The 23,034-nt window shown below is 38.0% G+C and overlaps 1 protein-coding gene across 3 annotated transcripts in view; it reads left to right on the top strand.

The window, feature by feature from the left end:
* Positions 1-16,786, top strand: part of gabrb2a (gamma-aminobutyric acid type A receptor subunit beta2a) — a 54,569-nt gene extending 37,783 nt beyond the window's left edge. For 2 of the 3 annotated variants that reach the window (XM_058408930.1, XM_058408929.1), the window contains exons 6-10: positions 4,860-4,997; positions 5,244-5,396; positions 11,406-11,650; positions 12,202-12,342; positions 14,881-16,786. In XM_058408930.1, coding sequence (XP_058264913.1) covers positions 4,860-4,997; positions 5,244-5,396; positions 11,406-11,650; positions 12,202-12,342; positions 14,881-15,213 — 1,010 coding nt within the window. In that variant the 3' untranslated portion in view covers positions 15,214-16,786. The remainder of the gene's footprint in view (positions 1-4,859; positions 4,998-5,243; positions 5,397-11,405; positions 11,651-12,201; positions 12,343-14,880) is intronic. The other variant, XM_058408931.1, reaches the window with a different exon arrangement.
* The last annotated feature ends 6,248 nt before the right edge of the window (positions 16,787-23,034 follow it).

The following is a 23,034-nucleotide window of genomic DNA, read 5'->3' as shown; positions in this document are numbered from 1 at the left end:
ATTCGTATGCCGAGGTTTCACTGTATCGTCATTTTCGTTTATAATAACGTAACAAAACCCTAAACCTATTCAGTATTCAAGTTGATTCACTTCATCATTTATTTATATTTAAATTTGTGTTCACTGCTATCTAATTTCCAGAGAGAGTATCTCTAAGCTAACATCAGCTTGTTAGGCATACAATGTCAGGACTAGTCTTTTAATGTTGTATTCACAGTTAATTCTATTTGTATCTACCCACAGTATTTAGTACTGAAGTCAGTAACACCCAAATATAAAGCATTAAGTAACTCAAGCGCCGCTAAGATGGTTTGAACTGCATTTTATGCCTGGTAGAGGTTAATATCAGTTTGTGCTAATCATGTTTATCTAGGTGGGTGGTATGGTGGATAGCGTTGCTGCCTCACTGCTTCAGGGTATGTCAAGTTTCACATGTTCGTTCTGTGTTTGCGTGGGTTTCCTCTGGATTCTCTGGTTTCCTCCCACCTGCTAAAACATGGGTGGATTGGATTCACTAAAGTGCTCCTGTGTGTGAGTGTGTGTGCATTTTTTACCTAGTGTTCCTTGAATAGGACCAAGGCAGGCATGATCAGTATACAGCAGTTACTGAACTTTAAGGCTAGATGAGCTTAAAATGAAACCATGAGCCAAAGAAAACAAGTCTGGGGTATTATTGCATAGCTCTCTTTATTACTTCGGAGTGCTTTCTGCTTGAATATAAGCAAAAAACTATTAAACACTTGTAAAAGAAAGTTGACTTGGTTTTAAGAACTAAATTTCATCTTTTTAATCAATAAATTTACAGTTTACATAGTTTTCAAGACTGAATTGGGATGTTAGTTTGTCTGGAAGATCTGGAAAAAATGTTTATTCAGCTAAGGAAGGTGGTATCAAATGGTACTGAATTTCTGTTTAGTTCAGTTTTATTGTATAGCATTTTTATGTTTATGGGACATTGTTTCAAAACAGGTTTACAGAAATCTAAAAATTTAGAAGAAAAAATAAATAATTGTGTTTCAAATTTCACTTATAGTTATCTCTAATAGCCTCAAGGCAACGATGGTAAGGAAAAACTCCCTAAAACATTGTGAGGAATAATCAGGATCTTTGATCTAATGGGGAGGTTTGATTTTGGTCTGTAGTTGGACAGCTGACAGGGGTCAAATTCAGGTTTTTTAATCAGAGGTTTTATAACCACTAGTTTGAAAGACCAGTACTAAAGGAAGTACTGATTATTGCCATTGGTTTTTATATAAAGCACTTAAAATCTGTTGAACATAACAAAGGCGTATGTAATTTTAAACCCACAATTATGTTATTGTGCTTAATACATAATATCACATAGAATCTACTGACAATGTTAATAAAATGGCTTCCATGGGTGAAACGTCCTTGTGAAAAATGCCTTAAATATAATTGTACACAGTGAATAATGTGTCTAATTCTGAAAGAGTTTATAAAATATATCTTTACTGATTTGCATGTTGGATCAAGAATAACAAAAATAAGCTGAAAAATAAGCCTTTATTTTTGTCACATAAACATTACAGCACAGTGAAATTCTTCCTTTGCATATCTGAGCTTTGGAAGTTGGGATCAGAGTGGAGCATCATCCATGATGCAGTGGAGCAGAGATTGTTAAGGGCCTTTCTCTAAGGCCCAACAGTGGCAGCTGAGGCTTGAACCCTGACCTTCTGATCAACTCAGAGCCATAAAAACTGCTAGGATAGCCTACTTAAAGAAATCATGTTCCCATTTACATTTCTACAGTGTTTCCTGGATAGTTTTGAGTGAAACTGGGCACATAATGAAAGCAACAATATATAAACAAAGTACACTGTCTTAGAATTTTACAGAAATTCCTTTAGTTATTTTTTATATATTATATAATTAGTTATTTTTGTCATCTTTAAAGCCCAAGTCTCTTATAAAATAATCCAAGAACTGAACATTCTGATATCTGATAATTAGTTAGTTAAAGGAGAGTTATTTGTTAATAATGAAAGTATATTAATAATAAAAAATATTTCTTAATTAACTTCATTAACCCATTATTTCATGCCATTCATTTTATTTAATATCACATTATTTCAGTTAATTATTAGGATTAATTTAATGTTTACGATTCATTTGTTGAATATTAGCTTGTAATTCTTCCCAAATGGGAAGTAATTATTTTGAATGGATTTCCGCTGACATCTTAGCTACTTCTAATGCCTCATAGATCAATTACAAATGTTATTAAGTGTTTTAAAGGCTCAGGTAATCAAAATTTACCGGACGTCCTATAATGGTCATATTGGAAAATATTGAATTGAAATAACTTTCTGTTATGGGATATGGGATATTATGCAAGCTAGAATAACACACAGTTTTTGAGGTTTCTCTTTCCCCTCAGAACTTAGCTAGAGTTTCTCTCTCTCTCTCTCTCTCTCTCACTCTCGCTCTCTCTCTCTCTCTGTTTCTCTCCCTTTTCTACTCTACTGTTGCTATTTGTTGTCTTTTTCCCTCGCCTCCTCATTACTGTCTCTAGGAAACCTCCTTCAGTGTTTTCTCTCCAATCCTCTATGCATTCCTCTATCCTCTCCATTTCTATGCTGTATAGCAAACACATTCTTTTCGAAATTATTTTTTTGCTTTCTGTCCTCATTTGTGGCCTGTCTATATGCGCAATACTGGATTGTACCATCCCGAGTCGGAACGGCATTGTGTAACGCTATCACATGCAGCCTAATGAGGCATGAATCTGTGCCTGGATGTTTTCCTGGATAAACTTGACGCTTGATACATTTTTAATTGGAACAATTCGAAGCCCACTGAGGAGATGGATAGCTTCTCTTCATCTCCTATTCAGGCTTGCTCGTCTCTGAGGAGGAGCGAGAGGAGTGACGTGGTCTGTTGACAGAAATCAGTCAGTCGATTGACAGAGCCAGACTCGCTGGCACAGAGATAATGGATTTAATAGGATCTGAATGACCAGCCTTGAGCTTTCCTCTACTCTCTCTCTCTCTCTCTCTTGCTCGCTCTCACTCTCTTGCTCTCACTCTCTCACGGACAGGACGATGATACGGGTACACAATGTGTACACTCTGCAAATTGTCATGCAGCCAAAGTGCTTTTGCTCTTATCATTTTTACACCCTCCCCATCTCCATTAAGGAGTATGAATAAGCTCTTCTTAGCCTTAAGAAAAGCTCATCTTCGTAAAGTTTTTTAAAAGCCAGTACCTGCCTGCTAAGTGCGACCCACATGATGCCCTTAAATATGAAGACTCAGAAGCACAGCTTTAATTATTTATAACACTAAATAGGGCAGCGGTTCTCATTACGAGTCGCAGCAGCTACACACTGGCGCAGATGAAGCTAGAGCCTCTGCATAGCTGGGAGAGAAACACTCGGCAAGAACGCTCCCTCATCCATGTGCATGCATGGTTTTGTAAACAAAATCTGTCCCCACATTATTTAATTACAGCCTGTCTTGAAATGTTGGCGTTATTGTTAATATTTATCACATTGGGACATTCAGATTGTCAAGTAGAACTGAACTGGAGTTGACGCAACAGCTATTCACATTGCTTCTCTCATTATTGATGTGTATCGCCAGTGTTATGCTTTATTCTAACTACTTTAATTTAACGTAGTGTGTGCTCACAAAGCAGCTATGGTCTCGTACTCTTGCACATTTCCTAGCATAATCCCCCCCCCCCCCCGAACTTTTCCATATTTTGTAGAGCTACAACCTGCAACTGGAATGGACTTAATTGGGAATATATGTCATGATTCTACAAAATATCCCATTATGTCGAGGTCGGGGTCGGGGGATTTTATATCTTTTGCAAAATTATATGCAAATACAAACTGGAAACAGTTCTGATTGCGTAAGTATTCTAAATAAGTTCTGGTGCAAACATTTTGCAGACATAATTAGGTGAATTGAATCATACTATGTGCAATTAGAGTGTCACATGACCACAATATTAGAGCACTTGGCAGACACCCTTATCCAGTCACTTAAATTTTACCGTATTATATACAACTGAGCAGGAACCCAGTAGTGGCAGCTTAGTGGACATAGGACTTAAACTCACAATCTTCCAATTAGTAGTCCAATCCCTTTACCACTAAGATACCACATCCCCAGCTACAGCTATAAGGCTCCAGATCATACCTAAAAACATACCTTGAAGCTCAAGATGTTATGCAACAGTCTGGGACAAAGTTCTGAAAAAGCATCAGGCTTTAGTTCAAAAAATAATCCCAAATTTTTAACATCCCGTGGAGCACCGTTAAATGCATTATTAAAAATGGAAAGAATACGGCACAACTGAGACGCCCTAGATTGCCTAGAGGAGGCCGACCACCAAAGGTCTGAGTAAATGAGTAAGGTGGATTAGTAAGAGAAGCAAAATTAGCTCCAAACATGATGCTACCACTAGCCGGGGGTAATGCTCGACACTGCTACCACCACCATGCTTCATATTTTTCTCATCTATATCGATCCTGCTTTACAGCATGGGCTATTTTGAATAGATGCCTGATATATATTCACAATTAGATCCATTTCAGATACAGATTTAAAAGTTTCAAAGGAAGTCAGCACTTATGCAGGGCTCTGTATGCATATCCGAAAGCAATAGACAACAGCAAACATAATGATACAAAATGCATAAAGCATAAAGGATCTCAGTAATTCTAGGCCATTTGTGGGTTTTTAGTTTCCTATAAATCCCCATTAACAGTGCCAAAAGTACACAATGATGTTTCTCAGATGGTGGTGAAATGTCACACCAATCATTCCAGTCATCTTGATTTACTCTAAGTAGATTTTCCGATTAACATTTCTCACAATCTGCCCGTCCAGATGGATACACCACAGATGATATTGAGTTTTACTGGAGAGGAGGAGATGGAGCTGTGTCAGGTGTGGAACGCATTGAGCTGCCCCAGTTCTCCATCGTGGACTACAAGCTCATCTCGAAGAACGTAGTGTTTTCCACAGGTACGTGTCTTCCACAGTCATGTGATTGACGTAGATAAGCGCGACTTGCGACTGATAAGTGACTTGAATATTGATATATGTTTTACTCAAAATTCTTATCATGCTAAAGGTAACAAATTCAGTACAGTTGAATGTTCCTGTATGTTTAGCTGTAGCTTTTTAAGTAACATCTTCAGAATAGTGGCTCAATGAAAGTTTTCACATTTTAACTTTAAAAATCTCCTTCTCTTGGCTGCTCTTGAACAGGTTCATACCCACGTCTATCGCTGAGCTTCAAGCTGAAGAGGAACATTGGCTACTTCATCCTGCAGACCTACATGCCATCCATCCTGATCACCATTCTGTCTTGGGTCTCCTTCTGGATCAATTACGATGCCTCTGCCGCCCGTGTAGCCCTAGGTAGGCTTTTGTTCTACGGGCTTCAGGGGACGGTTAGCGCAAAATGCAATTTGCATGATGCTAACCTGGTGGCTCGTAGCTCCAATCCTAAGATAAGTTGAACACTGTATAAATTTACTTTTAGGCCAAATTGTTTCTTGAATATTGGATTTGATGGCTGCTCAGCTCAGCCTCACGGCCCTGAGAGAATCCTGCTCTAATTAAGTGTTTTCAGTGCTTTTGGCTGATGGTGCACATAAAGAGTGGGATAAGACACTGGATCTTCAAGCGCATGGTGCAACATATACACAACAACATGAAATGTGTGCAATGCAACAAGAGCAGTGAACAAAATGATTGTTTTAGATAAAGATAATATAAGACTTTATCCTCTAGAACTGGAGCAGCATCACCTTGTGTCTGAATGATGTGTTGATCCACTAAAGTTAAGGGTTTTATGTTTACTGCAAAGGGTTAGGTGTGTTACACACTTACTACATATAGTCACAATATGAGCTTGACCCAAACTTCACCGGGTGAACGTCAGCCCTATTGTAGCCTAGTGTAGAAGTTAATGGCCACTATGTTCAAGTTTATGGACTACTAAAAATTTAAAGAAGAAAAAAAAAAACCCACAAGTTTACATGTTTACAAAGCTTTTTATTTACAGCTAACTACTTTACAACTGTTTAGTGCTGACTTTTCACCCTTACATACAGTCAAACCTTCATTCAGCTGGTCCAATTTGCAGCAATTTTCTGATTGATTGACCGAATTGATTAAGGTGTTAGTTGGAGAACATGCACACGTTGTAGGTTCTGTTCTGTTCTTGTTCAAACAAAATAGTCCACTTAGAGCAGCAAGCAGCATGTCACTGACAAGGGACCTATTAACACTTTTGTTGTTACCAAATACTCATAAACTTAAATCTGGCAGATTAAATTGCGAATAAAAGCCATGTTAGTAGATGAAAAAATGCTATAAAGTAAAATTGAAGGCAGGTTTGAAGGCAGAATGGAAAATGGTTTGTACTTGTTGGCTAACTCGGATAATGTGGACCTGGATTGACCTTCCTTCTACAGGGATATGATTCAATTTGATTTCGATTCAGTGTGCCAAGATGTGATTATAAAACGATCCTTAATGTGCTCTAATGGATGTTGATTTTTGATTTCTATAGCTTAATTCTTTTTCCGGGAATGACCACTTGCTGCTTTCATTTTTCATCCATCATGAAAAACACCAAGTTGGTTGTTTTATGCCATTTGACTATGATGTGCATCTGTAGAGAATCGTTTAAGACGAAATGCATCTAGAGAATGATTAAGTTTCATAGCATTATTTCTGACTGGGATACTTTGACTTTATTGATGGTTCCATTGCACATTTCCTGATGTGCACAGCATGCTTCCAGGCTCATGGATCAATTATATGATATCATCTGCCCCAAGCAAGAGGAAAGCTTTCTAATCATAAGGCCTGAGGGATTCCAGTAGACCACCAAAAGTCCAGTACAATATGTCTAATGTGCACTGGATGCACGAAGTAACCTCCGGTAGAAACCCTAGATGCTTTGTGATCAAGCCTTCTGGCCGCAAGCTTTCCCAAACTAAATTAGCCGACGCCTGGGTTTGTGTGGGTGTAAAAAATTACCTGACTTCAATAAAGAAGCTTTCCAGCTTTAGCACATCCATCGCTGATTTGATCTTCTGCCTCTGATTATGCTGACAAAATGATCACTGAACGGTCGTTTTTTTGTAGATAAGAAGAGATCTACCTTTTCTCCAGTTTGTACAAAGGGACATGTGAAGTGTTGATGTGTGCAACCTCTGTGTTTATACTATTCATAGTGAAACAATAGCTGTAATCGACGTGCACATCTTTTTTTTTAGTTCCTTTATTTCCTAGACTGTTGCTGTTTCATTCAGTCAGTGTCCTTTTGCCAGTTTTTCCCTACCTGATCTTTTTGGCTCTTTCTCTTTTGCATCTTCGGTTCTTTGTCTAAATTTTTCTAAAAGTACAATATTTTCCCCCCATTATTTCGGTGCGCTTCGATGATTTAATTGTGCCATACAGATACTTAATATTTTAGTCATAACAGAGGAGAAATGTAACAAAGTACAATACGATTACGTTTTAGTGCACCTTTATGCTTCAAGCTATACTCTCAATCTCTCTATATTTTCTATTTTTTTTTTAACATTTCTCTATAATCTTATAACTGCTACTTATACAGAAATGTATAATCTACTTGAATTTTTTACTGTCTATATTTCCACAGTGACATGAAACATGTCCACATGAACCGAAGTGCATTAGCTAGCAAAAGTGCTTCTGTAAAGCTATAAATCACGTATGTTTCATTGTCTTCATTGCGTTAGAATCCATCACTGTCAAGGACTGATAATAATAACAAACGTACTAGGTAAGGGTTATCATTTTCTCTCCTAGCTAGCATCTTGTTTTCTGTTTTCTGCATTGTGACATTTGGCTAGTTTGTACTGACAGAGTTGTTATCGTGTTAGCAAACTTTCCAGAGTTTAGTTGTTGTTAGCTGATGTTTTCTTCCATTCCGTGGTTCCTTTTCTACTTCAAAATGCCTGATGTATTTGAACCATTTTTACCTGAGTGCTTTTACATAAAGAGAGACTTTCAAAAAAAATCCCTGGTTTTGGGGGCTGTATAAAAAACAGACAGTTGATGTGTCGTGACTAAAAGAGCCACGTGGTTGTGGATACTGTATTGTATGTCTGGAATAAAGGCTGTATATTTGCAGCCTGAGTTGCGACTGGGAAAGGAGGAAGGATGCTCAGCAGATCTGAGACATGGGAGCTTTTCCATGTCTTCCATTAGACAGCCATGTTGTCATATAGTTTGATTTATGGATTCATCTTATGGTGCTTTTGAGGATGATAAATGGTGACGTTATATACGTATTAAGTTTGCCTGAAGTGAGGTTATTTAATATCTTGTAATAAGAAGCTCCTCTGTTCTCTAGGCTGCAGTATCGCTTAAGGTTTCTCATAACTGTAGAGTGGGATTGAATCCAGTACTACAGAGACGTATGCCTGTAGAGGGATTACACCATTTGGGCTTTTTGGTATAACCTTGTCTTAAATAAAAAATTATTCCTGAATGAAGACAGCAAAAATAAATCAAACAAATCTGATGCATTAACCTTTAGAGTTATGGTTAAGAAATTCTGTTGCTTTCTCTTGGCTTTAAGAAAGTGCCAGAGTTTTTACCATCTCATCTCATCATGTTGTGACGGTCCAAAATAAGCCAAAATTAAGACTGGTTTTATTGGCGGAGCTTGTTTGCTTTCACGGGGACGTTAGAAGCAAAAAATGAAGAGAAATCGAGTTTGATTGTATGCAGCCTCAGTTAAAGTGGGACAGTGAATGAACATCGGCAATAAAATATTTTCAAGTCACCTTTTCGTAAACCTCTTTATGTTCTCTCAATAACAAGACTCATTTTTCCCCCCACTGGTTCTCCATTTTTTCTCGCTCGCCCCTTAACTTGCAACCTGATTAGCTGGAAGGTAAAAAAAAAAAAAAAGCGCTTGACATCAATTTTCTGAAAAGATTTACTGAAACATTTTTCAACTTTATGCAAGCTCCGCCGTGACCCAAAAAAAGCGCCAGCGGCAGTGCTTTTTAACAGCAGCCATATTTCGACCACCTTGTAGCCGCGTCCCGTAGGATTACATGTTAAACATGCGCTGGTGGTTGAGGTGGGGGGGAAAAAAGACCCGTATAAAAGCATCATGAGCTTTCTTTGGTTTTCCTCTGGGGGAAACCCTTAAAGGTTCCATGTAGAACACGACAACTGAGTGTTTTTCTATCGGCAGTGGTCCTAAGTAGATCCATTTTAGAAGGCTGAGATCCCTTAAAGACCCCTAGAGCAAAATCTTTTGAAGAGTTTTCAAAAATATCATGACAGTTTAATTACATTGTAAATGCCTGACAGGGTCCAGATATTACGAACAAACTACACACTTAACCATAATGCTTGTGTTTTTAGAAAAAGAGGATCTTTAAACGTTGTTAGTTTCCAAAACCTTTCTTCTTGGAAGTCTTTCTAATAGGAAAACCTTTTGCTGTAGGATTCTACTCTTTGCCGTTTAAGGATTCCCCAAGAGGGTGTGCTTTCCATCTTACTGTTCTACATTATATTGTCATCTGGGCTAGGCTTGGCTTTCTATTCTACTACATTTTATTCTGTTCTTTTGGTTTATTGTGGGATGTGCTGTTACAGGAAAATAATCAATGACGGGGCAGGAAGTTGTCGTTACCAACTCAGAAGATTATTCCACAGCAATTCAATACACTTTTATTTGTGTAGCACTTTTAACAATGGCCATTGTCTAAAAACAGCCTCGCAGAACATCATAAATGTAGTACAAAAGTTATATTTAAATTCATTTGTATTAATTTCCCAGCAGCAGCGATTATTTTGTTTATTAAAGAATGACTCACTGAACATTTTTTTCATCCATTTACAGTTATGGTATTATTGTGTAATGTCCTCTTATCACTTACAATTATAACAAACAGACATTCCCTCAGCAGCCTTCCTTTATTCTGCTTTATTTATATTCAAGAATTGCAGCTTGTCATGTTATAGAGACCGTGCAAAGCTCTCCATCCTGAAGACTTTCCTGTATCTGAACATTTAAAGGAACAGCTGATTGTTCCAGCACAATATGACGAACGAACGAAATTCACCATATCAGCAGATACACACATTTTTCTTATCTGTTTTCTGTGGAAAGTTCCCCACATAAGCCCACATAAGCTTGCATCTAAGAACTGCTGTCAGCACTGTTGTTCACAAAAACGAATCAGCATCGACTGACCAATCAGAATGGAACGTTAAACATCATTGTGGTATAAAATAAAGTGATTTACTGTAATATTCGCTATACTGCCAGCAATCAGTCATAGGATGTGTCTTCCACTATCACAGGGTTCCAGTCGGGAGTTGTAGGAGGGAGTTTGTTTTTATCTAAGCTGAAAAGCTTGCCAGCGAGTGCCAATAAACAAGTGTTATTGCACAGCAGGCAAGAAGTTATAATATGTGATAACACTGAAGAGAGTCCTAAATTTCCTGCGTACAGAGGTTCATTTTTAGGTTAACAAGCTTTCCAACAAGACACAAAGAGACTGTAGTAATTTGTTATACTGTGATTATAGTGATATGAATTTTTTATATTGGCACACTGCTGTATTACACTGATTTTATGAACTGCTGTATTATATTGTGCAGCCATACTCCTGTCCTTGGTGTGTATTCTGCTGTTATCTTATGCACAACAATATACTACACGATATCATGCTGGCAGATGATAGCGTAACAGCCTCACAACTCCAGGGTCTTGGGTTTGATCCCGGGAATTCCTCTTTCCGAGCCGGAGCAGGAAGAAGGGCTTACTGTTGTCACTGTCTTGGTGTGCGACAATCGAAATTTAAAACATATCTTTATATAATTGTGGGTTTCTTGATTGAGGTTTTTGGTTTCATTTTTTTCCTGGCTCAGGAATGAGCTCCGCCCTGAACGGTACATAGCTGTTCAGCATCATCAGGAGTGAAGTAGGATGATGAGGAAGGATTGCCAATATGTTGATTGCGATTCTTCTCACCAGGCATCAGTGACCTCTAAACATTACAACCTGCGCCTTTAATATCAGCACATGCCTAGTGCTGTACCATTAATCTTAGTGAAGTGCCATACTGCCGTCGTTGATTTACACAGTTTCCTACTTGCCCTAAATGTATTTAATCAGCCAAGACATGTTTAGTTTAACGTCTTTATTTTTTTTTTTCACTGAAATGACGAGGCTAATGATGCTAACAATTAAACAAAGCCTATAGCCCCAAGTTTATCGTTGATGAAATTAAAATAAAGACACCAAATTTGTCTGGGCCCTTCTGCTATATCTAGAGTAAAGGAATTTATGTATCCTTTATCGCTTAGCAGTAGGATTACTCAACAGATCGATGTTTTTCTGTACTGTTACTATTGCAGGTATCACCACGGTGCTGACCATGACCACCATTAACACCCATCTGAGAGAGACTCTTCCCAAGATCCCCTACGTTAAAGCTATCGACATGTACCTGATGGGCTGCTTCGTCTTTGTGTTCCTGGCCCTGCTCGAGTACGCCTTCGTCAACTACATCTTCTTCGGTCAAGGCCCCCAGAGGCAGAAGAAGGCAGCTGAGAAAGCAGCCACCGCCAACAACGAGAAACTTCGACCCGATCCAAACAAGGTAGCGTGCGTTCAGATGCCTGCAGAGGAAACGGCGGATTGTTAGGGTTCGGGTGTCCGCAGATGTTCCTCTGCAGTGGCTGGTTTGTTATTTTGAGGGTTATGTGTTGTGACTTGTAGCTGTGCCCTTTTCAGGATCAATGGTCTTTAGGTTTTGCTACAACTCTGGAAATTCATCTTTCTCCCCCCAGCGGCATAGGCTTACTGATCAACCCCATCTAATGGATACTCAGTCACCAAGGGACATTTTTGTGCTTTTTTTCTCACTCTGGCAGAGCAGAGCTCAGTTTTTGGTAGTAATAAGCGTTGACCTTGCCGTTTCACAGGGTAAAAGTCATCTCTCAGCTGAGGGCTGGCAGGGCATCAAGCTGCTCGCTTCATAATCTTATTGAGCTGAATGAGCTAGATGTGCCAAAATCCTTCTCTCTTTGTCCCTCTCTCTCTCTTTCTCTTTCTCGCTCTCTCTCTCTCTCTCTCGCTCTCTCTCTCTCTCTCTGAGTGTCACGAGCTTCTATTTCCCGAAGTAACAGTGCTGATTTTGTGTACTTGCAGTGGATGGTGGGAAATGTAGTTCAGAGAGACGATGCTCTGTATGCCAGAATGAAACAGAGGGAAATTGACGTGTATGACTCGATGTGGGATCCAATCTTTGCCGACGATGCTGCATTAGGACTAGGCGAGCAGAGACTTAAGGTACTGCCCTCTCGACTCAGAAATAAAAAAAATTAAAAAAAAACCTGGATCTGCATCGATATATACGCAATTAGAATTAATAATGACACCAATATTCCAACCACCTGAGTTGTTTTTTTGTAATTCATCGATTTTGGTTGGCTTAGAATAGTGATGATCATCATTTCCACCACTTCCACTCCCCTTTTTTTCCATTTGATTTGCTGTTTGCACCTGAAGCTCTTTCCCAGTACGCATGAGTTTTACCATTCGCCCACTACAAACTTTTTTTGTTTTCGAACGAGTGTTGAAAAGCAATAAATAGTTACCTAATTAGATTTCTGGACTGTTATCATCTGCAGAAAATTGGTGGAGAAAATGGAGGGTGCCTATGAAATCCCACAAATGTGGAATGATATTTGTGCCATTAGGATTTGGATTTTGGTCGTGCTATATTAAGTTTCGCTTCAATTTAATCCCATGCTTTGGATTTCCTGCATTGCTTTTTAAAATTCTCCAACAACTGAAACATTCTCAGAACTCTAGATCTCAACCATAACCATGAGACCATATCTCAAAAGGTTAATATATACAAAAATGGATGGACAGACAGATAGATAGATAGATAGATAGATAGATAGATAGATAGATAGATAGATAGATAGATAGATAGATAGATAGATAGATAGATAGATAGATAGATAGATAGATAGATAGAATCCAGATTTTGATGCTACAACACATTTCATATTATGATTTTTAAAAAAGATTGATATGATATTTTTTTAGAATTTCGAATGTATTTCTGTATTAAAGCCCTGTGTTTTGAATTAAAATCTAAATTTAAAAAATTCTAAATAAATTTGGAATAGGAAATCTATTTAAATTTGGTTTTCGAAACATGATGGACATTTTTTAAAACCAGTCAACCAAAACAATCAAATTGACAAAACCTCAAATCCAAGTATTACAAATATCATCCTTCTATTAAATTACTGTCCAAATAATGTAATCTTAATGCCCTTTGTAAGGAATATGGACTGACCTGTATCGATGTCCAGACCGTTGACGCTTTTTTTCCAGTTTTTTGATTCTGGATTTTGGCCTTCCTCAAAAACTCTGTGTGCGAATTGTGCATTTTGTTAAAAAATTAGTCATCGGCTGTAGTTTTATCAGTTCAAAGCCATTTAAATCAGCATGACAAAGACACCATGACAAAATGACTAAAAAAAAAGGAAAAGGATGGTGCATTATTTTTTTTGGCATTAGTCAGTTTGGTGGTTAAATCAGCAGTCATTTTCCAACAAAGACTAACACCCACGTTAGGACAGGAGAGGAGCAGTGCGGTTGCTTTTCTCCTCGGTAAACAGAAGGAGTGAAACAGAAGAATAGCAGGAGTGCCTAGAGGAGCTCAATCTCATCTTCTCCTCGTTTTTTCCAGCCTCTTCCTCTCTTCATTTCAGCAGCCTTTTTCCCTCACCGCTCTTCTGGACCTTTGTCTTCATGAGTTCTCCTTTTCCTTTGCATTTGTTTGCCTGATTATTTCGATTTGCAGACAGAATTTTAACCATTATGTGGTTGAAATTCGGATATGGCTATACATATTTGATATTTTGCTATTGATTAAAGAAGTAGTGACGGTGTGTTTTGTATTCTCATAATTCCAAGTCATTTGTGAGTTTAATCTCAGGACTGTGATCAGGATGTTACAATATATATATATATATATATATATATATATATATATATATATATATATACAGTATATATATACAAGGCAAAATGCAGAAACTACAGTTCGGGTCAAAAGTGAGGTAGGAGTGAGGCAAAAAATTTGGGGGCTTTTAATAAAGGGACCTGCTCTGTCCTAACATGGTCCAAATGTGGTGTATAACTTATGGAATAATATTTATGCCACCAACATTTGAATTTTAATATCCAAGTCTGAATATTTATGCTTTATTTCAGAATTTTAGAGCAGGGAAATATTTCATATTTGTATTTCATGATGTAATTTAACATTGAGCTCATCTTGAAACTAAAATTCTGCAATACCTACTATTTGAAAAATTTGATCATTAATTCGCATTTCAATTTAATGCTCCATCATAGTTTTTAAAGAAAAGATAAAGATTCTGTGCATTTCATTCAGTTAATAAATGACCTTTCCCCTCGCTCTACAGCTGATTATTTAACAACTGATTTCATTGATTTAATTCAACTGAATACTTGATATACAATGTCAAAATAAAGCATAGAAATTTAGATTCAAATCCTAATGCAATAAATATCTTTCCATTATTCCATATAAAACGTTATTTTCTTTTATTCCAGTGATAACATTTTATTGAAGTGGTTACTGCAGTTTGCCTGCGTAGAGCAGAATGATACAAGAGCTTTGCTTCCATGCTAATCACGACATTTCCATAACACGTTCTTTAGCTTCATGTAGTTTTCAGGTGTTGTTTATTTTAAGCTCTTAAAATTGATCTCTTAAAAAAGGTCAGGGGAACATTCCAGAAGACATATGTATAACCAAGAAGTCATACTTTTCTACAGATGAATCCGGATGATATCCGGCTGACCACAGTGGAGATGAAGAACGAGATGGGTCCAGGTGATCTCTCCCGTGGTCTGGGCGACCCACGAGGTGCCATGCTGGCGTATGACAGCTCCACGCTGCAGTATCGACGGGCAGCACTGGCACGCCACAACTACGGCACCGGTGCTCTGGAGAAGAAGAAGAGCCGTCTACGCCGACGCGCTTCGCAGCTCAAGGTCAACATCCCTGACCTGTCTGACGTCAACTCCATCGACAAGTGGTCCAGGATGGTCTTCCCAACCGTCTTCTCATTCTTTAACGTGGTCTACTGGCTCTACTACGTCCATTAAAAAGGGCCCGGGAGATGATAAAGTACAAAAACATTCAAAAGATAAAATATATAAAACACTGAGTTCCTTTTATTTCTCGAAAAATAGATTTTATGGAGGTAAAGGAGTCAGGATTGGCTCTTTTTTGTTCTGAGAACACCATAATGACTGACAAAGACAAATACACTAACACAAACGAGACTGAAAGTTGCAGAGTTTTAATAGATCATGTTTATTGTCATTCGTAATTTACTCTGTGGACAAATATTTATGCTTGTGTTTGCATCTATTTCAAAGATTTTTTTTTTTTTTGCTGAATACATCTATTTACTTTGTAGCCAATGCTATGTGTATCCAGAAAAGTTTTAGAATTTTATTTATTTATTTATTTTTTTATTTTTTCCAAGGGCTCATCCATCAAAGCCCATTTATTTTTTTCTATATTTAAACTGTTAGACATCTTTTAAAAGCATGCTTGGGTTTGTTTTTCGTCTACATCTCTTACTGTGAGATGAAGCACAATGCATTTTCATTTCGGATAGTTAAAGATCCTTCTGTTCTTTGAAAAAAATAACAATGATTTGGTGCAACACAGGGCACCGAGTCTCTAAAAGGAAAACAGGGTAAACACACACCAGGTAACTTCATCATAATGTTGGCATTGTTATCGGGGCAGATGTGGATGGGGCAATAGGGGGGACTCTTTCCTATCAACATAACAGACTTTCTTTGCCCCTCCTATGGTGGGGACTCTGAACTTTCGAGGGCGATCGAATGAGATTTTGGGCAAACATCAGTTGTGTGGATTGTTTTGTTCCCCGTGGCTGGACATAATGAAGATTCTCATCATCCTCTTAATTCGACAAACTTTTGTCTGGCTTTGTTCCAGACCCAAGACATCACACACTCCTTATCTCTATTCACATGGGAGTGGGACAATAAGGCTGACTGACATCTCTCCGACATGATATAATGAACAAGGTGAGTTCCATAAAAGATATAATTATAATCCATTAACATTACCAATAGGTTTAAGTTACAAAAAAGAACTTATAGATGATATTAAATCATGTTAAAAGGAGTTTTATATAATTCATAGTTATAATATTAGGTGTTAATGTTACAAATCATTATTTAAGCAGGTATATTTTGGTGTATTAGCTTTCTTATTATAAAAAGATCTCTTCTGGGACGCGGAGAAACATAATCTAAAGGAAGAAAGGAAGCAAAAAAAAAGACTGAATCTTTCTCGAGGCCTGCACATGTGAAAGCGAGGGTACGGACAGAACAGAAAGCGTGAACGAAATATTGTTTCGAAAGTCAACTTTTCAGAACAGGGAAGTATCTGGAAAGTGCAATCAAGGCATCTTGTAAGGTGATTTTGTATCAAATCCTGTACATTATAATGATATTTCATAATGATCTGTAAATATATATTGTGTAATGACTGTCAAGAATAACAATATGTATCTAAATTAAATTATTAAAGCTGAATTGAGCTTCTCTTTTTGGGGGCTGTGTGGAAGGAAGCAGGATGTAATGGCTAGAGTGGAGAGAAAAAAAGAAGAGAAAACAATAAATATGCTGAAATGAAGTACGGGTGTTGAGTCAACAATTAAAAGTGGAACTCTGTGGTCACAAAATAGAGTTAAGTGAAAACTCTAAAATATCCATACATAAATCTACTGAAGGAATAAATATAGTAACAAATAACTGTACTGTTTGGTGAGCGAGTGAAAGAGTCGGCGAAAAAGAAAGAGAAAAATAGCGGTATAAGAATGCTGAGATGTTAATGAAAAATTAGGGCTTTGAATAACATTTTCACATGATATTTTTGTGATCGTTACTGTATTTGTATTTGCAATGAAATTACTCCTGCCTCAGTAGTACAGCGTACAAGCTAATTATCCTCTTGTAAATATAGCAGCGCAGCCTACAGCTCCATAGCTAGCGCTACCTCGGGAGAATCCTTCGACTGCTAACAGATTTTTAGGAAAAAAACTCATATAGATCTTATACATATATTACCTAATATATGCTAATAGCTCTCTTCTAACGACATTAGCTAGTGATCCTTAGTGTTTTATGAGCAGGAATGAGTTATGTATCTGACTAGATAACAGCTAGCATATGAACTTATCCATTATTAGACGTTTACTAGTTAGCAAACAGTCAAATAGTTCCGTTGATTCCTAGCTATAGTTCAAGCACTGGATGCTTCTGTTATAGTAGACAACATAATTGGTGTTTGGGCAAGGTTGCTAAGTCTGTGTGAGCTAAAAGCCAGTAAATACTAGCTAGACAAATGCTAGGCTGTATTATAATGACTACGAAAAACAGTTCTGTCACTATTCTTTGAAAATGGTTTCGTATTAGTTTGTATAGACCAAACAGCCACTTTAATAGGAACATCTGTTATTCAATCAAGTATGAGTAACTCGTAATATCGTGCAGATACAGGTCAAGAGCATCAGTTAATCTTCACATCAATATCAAAATGGGGGGAAATGTGATTTTTGTGACTTTGAGTATTGCTTTGTTGTTGGTAACGGATGGATTGGTTTTTTCGGTATTTCAGTATTTCGAATTGCGGATCTCCTGAGGTTCACTAAAACCAGACAGATATGGCAATAACATACTTCCAGTGAGCCTCTATCCATATTATCCTAAAAACTCTGCCTTTCATGAGTGGAACTGGACATGATCTTCTGCTGTTGTAGCCCATTCCCCTCAAGATTTGTTGTGAGCTGCTTTTCTGCTGTTGTAAATACTGATTATTTTAGATACTATAGACTTCCTGTCAGACCATCAACAAGGCATTTCTGCTAACAGAACTACCGCTCGCTGGATGTGTTTGGTTTTTCACACCATTCTGTCTAAATTCTAGAGACATGTGAAGATCAACAAAAATATTCAAAGACCATCTGGCACCAACAACCGTGCCGCAGTCAAAGGCACTGTGATCACTTTTTTTTTCCTCTTATCCTGATGTGAACATTAACTAAAATTCTTGACATGATATTATGCAGTGTTCTTCTAACGCATGATTGGCTGACTGGATAATTGTACAAATGTGCAGTAGTACAGGTGACAAGTTAACTACATTGGAACCTCGGCATAAGAATTTAACAATAATGTAAACGTGATAATCCGTTCCAGCCGCCCAAAAATATGACCAATATTCCCAATACGAAGCATATGTAAACTGTATGGCTGCTTATAGAGAACTGACCCAAGCCAAGCATTCCATGTCAAGGTTCCTCACAGGAAGTCCTGCCACCAAGCTTGGGCTAAAAATAGAACAGACCACCCACGCCACCAATCTGTCAACAAAAAACAAACAAAAAATCAAGCAGCTTTTGAACCCATGCCGAAGGCAACATTGGTATCGTGGGTTGACTCTTTCTAAACAGCTTTTGCTGACTGAAAAGAAATTAGTAACTCGCTTTGGTTGGCTTTGTTTGCCTTTCCACTGACACAAAAAAGTTCTGAGCGGCTCCCAGAAGTACGGGCAACTTAGCTGGCATTCGGTTCGGGTTCGGTTTGTTCGCATGCCAAAGATGCTTTGTATGCTGATGCAAATTTCTTACAAATTTTCAATTCTTAAGGCAAAAATACGTAAGGGAGGGCATTCGTATGCTGAGGTTCCACTGTATTCGTTTTACAGGGAATTACACACACACACACACATTCAAACCTTACAGCAATTTAAAGTCACCAAATGACCTTTGAAAACCCACTTGGAGAAGCAAAAACGATGCAAAACCCACATAGACACAAACTCTACATACAAGCTCCTGGGTGAACCAGTGATGGTGGATCTGTGAGGCATTAACACTACCCTCTGTACCACTGCACCACACAGGCCTGTTGAAGCAAATTCAAAGTAGAACAAATACACAGTTTATTTTAATTATAACCACAGCCCGCATACATACAATACATAGACTATGAATAACGTTAAGAAGAAAAAAACCTCTACATACTTTTGTATTCGTCTAACAAAACACATCATTAATACAATGAGCAAAAGTCCACAAAAAAAGTCTTAACGTGTAGCAGCCAGCTGAAAGGAAAACCACGTAGACCTGGTAACTTTCAGGCAAAATATCTCAATATTAAAAAATGATGTGGTATCTGTGTAAATTGATATGGATATGGATGTGACGATTTAAATATATCTAATAAATAATTGGTAGCTAAAGTGGTTAAGGCTCTGGGCTGTTGATTGTAACCTCCCCCTCTCCTCAAAGACTTTCACTGCGCTGTAATGTATATGTGACAAATAAAGGCTACTTAACGTTACAAAAAAAAAGCATAGACATGAAACTCTCTGAACATTGAAAGACGCCCTTATCCGGAGCAACTTACATTTATCTCCTTTATACAACCAAGGCTTGCTCATGGGTCCAGCTCGGTGGTCCTCTGATTCAAACTAACAACCTTATGATCAGTTGTCCAACACCTTAACCACTAAAGTTACCACATTCCACAATTTTAAAACTTAAATGTAAGAAGCAAAAGTACAGATTACATACTGAGAATATAAAAACAAGGAAACATATATTTTTTCAATGAATAAACCACATAACATTATAAGTAATTACAGTATTAAACTACAATGACTTCAGAATGTTTCAGCATTGTGATAAAAAGAAATCTGTAATTTTGGTCTGTGGGTGTTTAATTTTTTTTTTCCCTGTGAGAATTGGTTATTTTATACATTTAGGTGTTTATTCAAATTGATGAGAAACTGAAAAGGTCATGACGAGGTCCTTCTCAGTTGATGACTGCCATTACGCTATCTGTTTTTGATAAGTGTCTGCCAAATAACAACATGCACATGCATTGCCCACGCTTCATTATCTCGCACGCACGTAATATCTGCCATGGTGTGATCCAGGTATAATATGTAATAAGTATGGCACTTTTTACTGACATGTTATTAACCTTCTGGAAACATCTCGAGCGGTGTACTGCCTCTAATGCTGCATATTTGTTGTCCGTTTCTGGTTTGAAGACGGAATTATGATATCATGTAGCAGAGGTGAATGTGAGTCACAGTGAGTGTGTACTCTGCTGCCTATGAAGGATTTTTTATATCTTGGTTTTATGGCTGGCTGAGTTTTGGAGAATACTGATAAAACCCGTGGAATATATAATGGATGAAAAGGCAACACATCCTCTCCTGGTGGGGGGGTGGGGGCAGTTCTCCAGTCAGCCATCGGGGACATAAAGGCAGAAAGGCATGAACGTTCCTCCACACTGAAAAAATGGCCCTGTAGGCCAGAAGGGTCAAAACATGAAAGACACAGGCAAAAAAAAGAGACATTTCTTCCTCTCTTTCCCCCAAAAACACACTCTCCCTTTTGTTTCTGTATAGATTTCCTGGTGCCATGAGTTACCCACAAGACATATTTCTGAAATTATACAACCGCTGATGCTTTGTTTTGCCAAAAATAAATAAATACAATTATTTCGGCATGTGAAATCATCAGTGGCATCTCTCTGAGGTGAAGTCCAGCGAGTCTAAGGAGCCATTTTATGTCTCTGATATCAGAGGAAGCCCATAGGTGTTAAAATGTTAATTGGATTTTTTTTATTGAAGGGCTTTGCAGAGCTGCATTTAAATTGGACCAAAAAAAAAACCAAAAAAACATTTCAGTAATGTGCAGTGAAAATTGCATTCAGCAATTTCTTTTCTTTTTTTTTTTTTACCCTTCATGCTTTACAGAACCAAATACACTATGAAGGAAGAGCCGGAAGAGTTTAAAGGTTCAAAAATCACAATACCAAGTGGTGTTGAAAAGAAAACGTGTCTCTGTCAGAAAAAAAAAGAGATGGGAGATGGGCATCGCTGTGAGCTCAGTGTGATGGACACTGAGTGAAGAAGAGGATTAAAAGCGTGAATCGTTTCCACTAGAAGGTGAAAGACTCATATCCGAAGCTGAGAAACGAGTCTGTTACACAGGCAACCAGAGGAGACTCTATCGATTGGGTGTCGTGGTACTCGAGACCGGTCTTGAGATCACAAATCAGTGGTTTCGGGTCTTGTCATAAACCTGGAAAATTTTCCTTGGCTTCGACCTATGAAGACGCAATATTTTGTCAGCACCAGAAAGACCATGAACAAGTAGTTGCAGTAAAAAGTGTTACAGTATAAAATATAATGTCTGGACTCATACAGCACCTATAAAAATCAAGTTTCATCCTCTTAAGTTTTAAATAACATAGCAAAGATATGTACTTGTAATTCACGGCTACATTTGGAGGCTGGGGTTCGATTTCCAGGCAGGGATCCAACCAGGCCACTGAGGGGTTAACTCTCAGTGCCGGTCCAAAGCTCGGATAAAAAAACGTGAGGGTTGCGTCAGGAAGAGCATCCGGCGTAAAACCTCTGCCGAATCAAATATGCGGATCAGATGATCCGCTGTGGTGACCCTGAACAGGGAGTGGCTGAAGGACAGCAACAACAATGCATTGTATTTACCTGCTGTGTGCTTACGTCAAAGGAATTGAGCTTTGATTTGGTAATATTTGCATGAGCTGTACCGTTTCCCGTTGCTTTTGTATAGCTAACAAACTGTCATTTCATTTACCTCACAAAAAGTCCTTCATCTCCCCAGCACATGTAGGATTTAAGTAGGAACAACGTCGAATGAGATTAATGAAAACACTTTTATTATTTCCAGTGTGACAAAAAGAAATCATAATATTAAAAGTAGGTGGGTTGTTAAAAAAGCAGGTTCCTGACATGGACTTGTGGTGTGTGATGTGTGGTGTTGGTCACTTCTTGGTCTTGCCACCCTTTTCTACTAGGTCTTGACTCTATGCTCTTGTTCTCGAATAAAGCTGGTCTTAAACCCAACACTACTATCAAGTGTAAAATCTCGTACAGTCTCAAGATGCTTTTACAAATTCTAAAATTCTAAATGCGAAGTTCTACTAACGTTTATTCTAGTACAATTTCTCAACAAGTACAGTATTTTAATGTAAAAAACATATTTAAAACTTATAAACAAAAGTGTATATCACTAGCACACACACACACACACACGTCACACAAATCAGATCCTTGGTCATGAGCATGTTTGTTTCTCTGTTTTTGAACGGCTAATGATATTACAGCTCTGTTTATGTAAGGAATAAACACGCCTGAGCACACTGTAATAGGAAAATGATCAATGACATGGTGGCGTGATCCATTTATAGTTACGTTTAATGTTGTGGAACATCCGCAAAACAAATTAGTTCCTGTTACCCTGTTAGCACATAGGTATGATACTGCAGCGTTGAACATTTGTTCCCTTACCAGCTCTCTTGAAGCTAATGACACACACATGAAAATTTGTCATGTTTACTTTGACTTGTCAAGTTAAGCCACGAATGCTCTGTCCGAAGTCTTTAAAGAAACCTCACCATATACTGTATGTCTTTGTTCAACTACAACACACGTTACTATAGAAACAATAATGTATAAGAAGGAGAGCATTAATTTAATTGTGTCCATTTCAAATCGAGTTGCTGATGAATGAAAAAGCAAAACAGTGAGTGAGGGATGTGCTGGGCCATGTGACATGCAGGGGCTGACGGGTATTCAATTCAATTCCGTTTATTTGTATGGCGCTTTTAACAAGGGACATCGGCTTAAAGCAGCTTTACAGAAGCATAGAGACAGAAAAAGCAATAAAGTTTACTATTTATCCCTAATATTTATCCCTAATGAGCAAGCCTGAGGTGACGGTGGCAAGGAAAAACTCCCTGAGATGATATGAAGAGGAAACCTTGAGAGGAACTAGGCTCAAGGGAATCTCATCCTCATTCGGGTGACACCGGACCATA

Source organism: Hemibagrus wyckioides, linkage group LG14 (genome assembly GCF_019097595.1).
Source record: "Hemibagrus wyckioides isolate EC202008001 linkage group LG14, SWU_Hwy_1.0, whole genome shotgun sequence".
Classification (NCBI taxonomy): domain Eukaryota; kingdom Metazoa; phylum Chordata; class Actinopteri; order Siluriformes; family Bagridae; genus Hemibagrus; species Hemibagrus wyckioides.
This window is presented reverse-complemented; position numbering and strand designations above follow the sequence as displayed.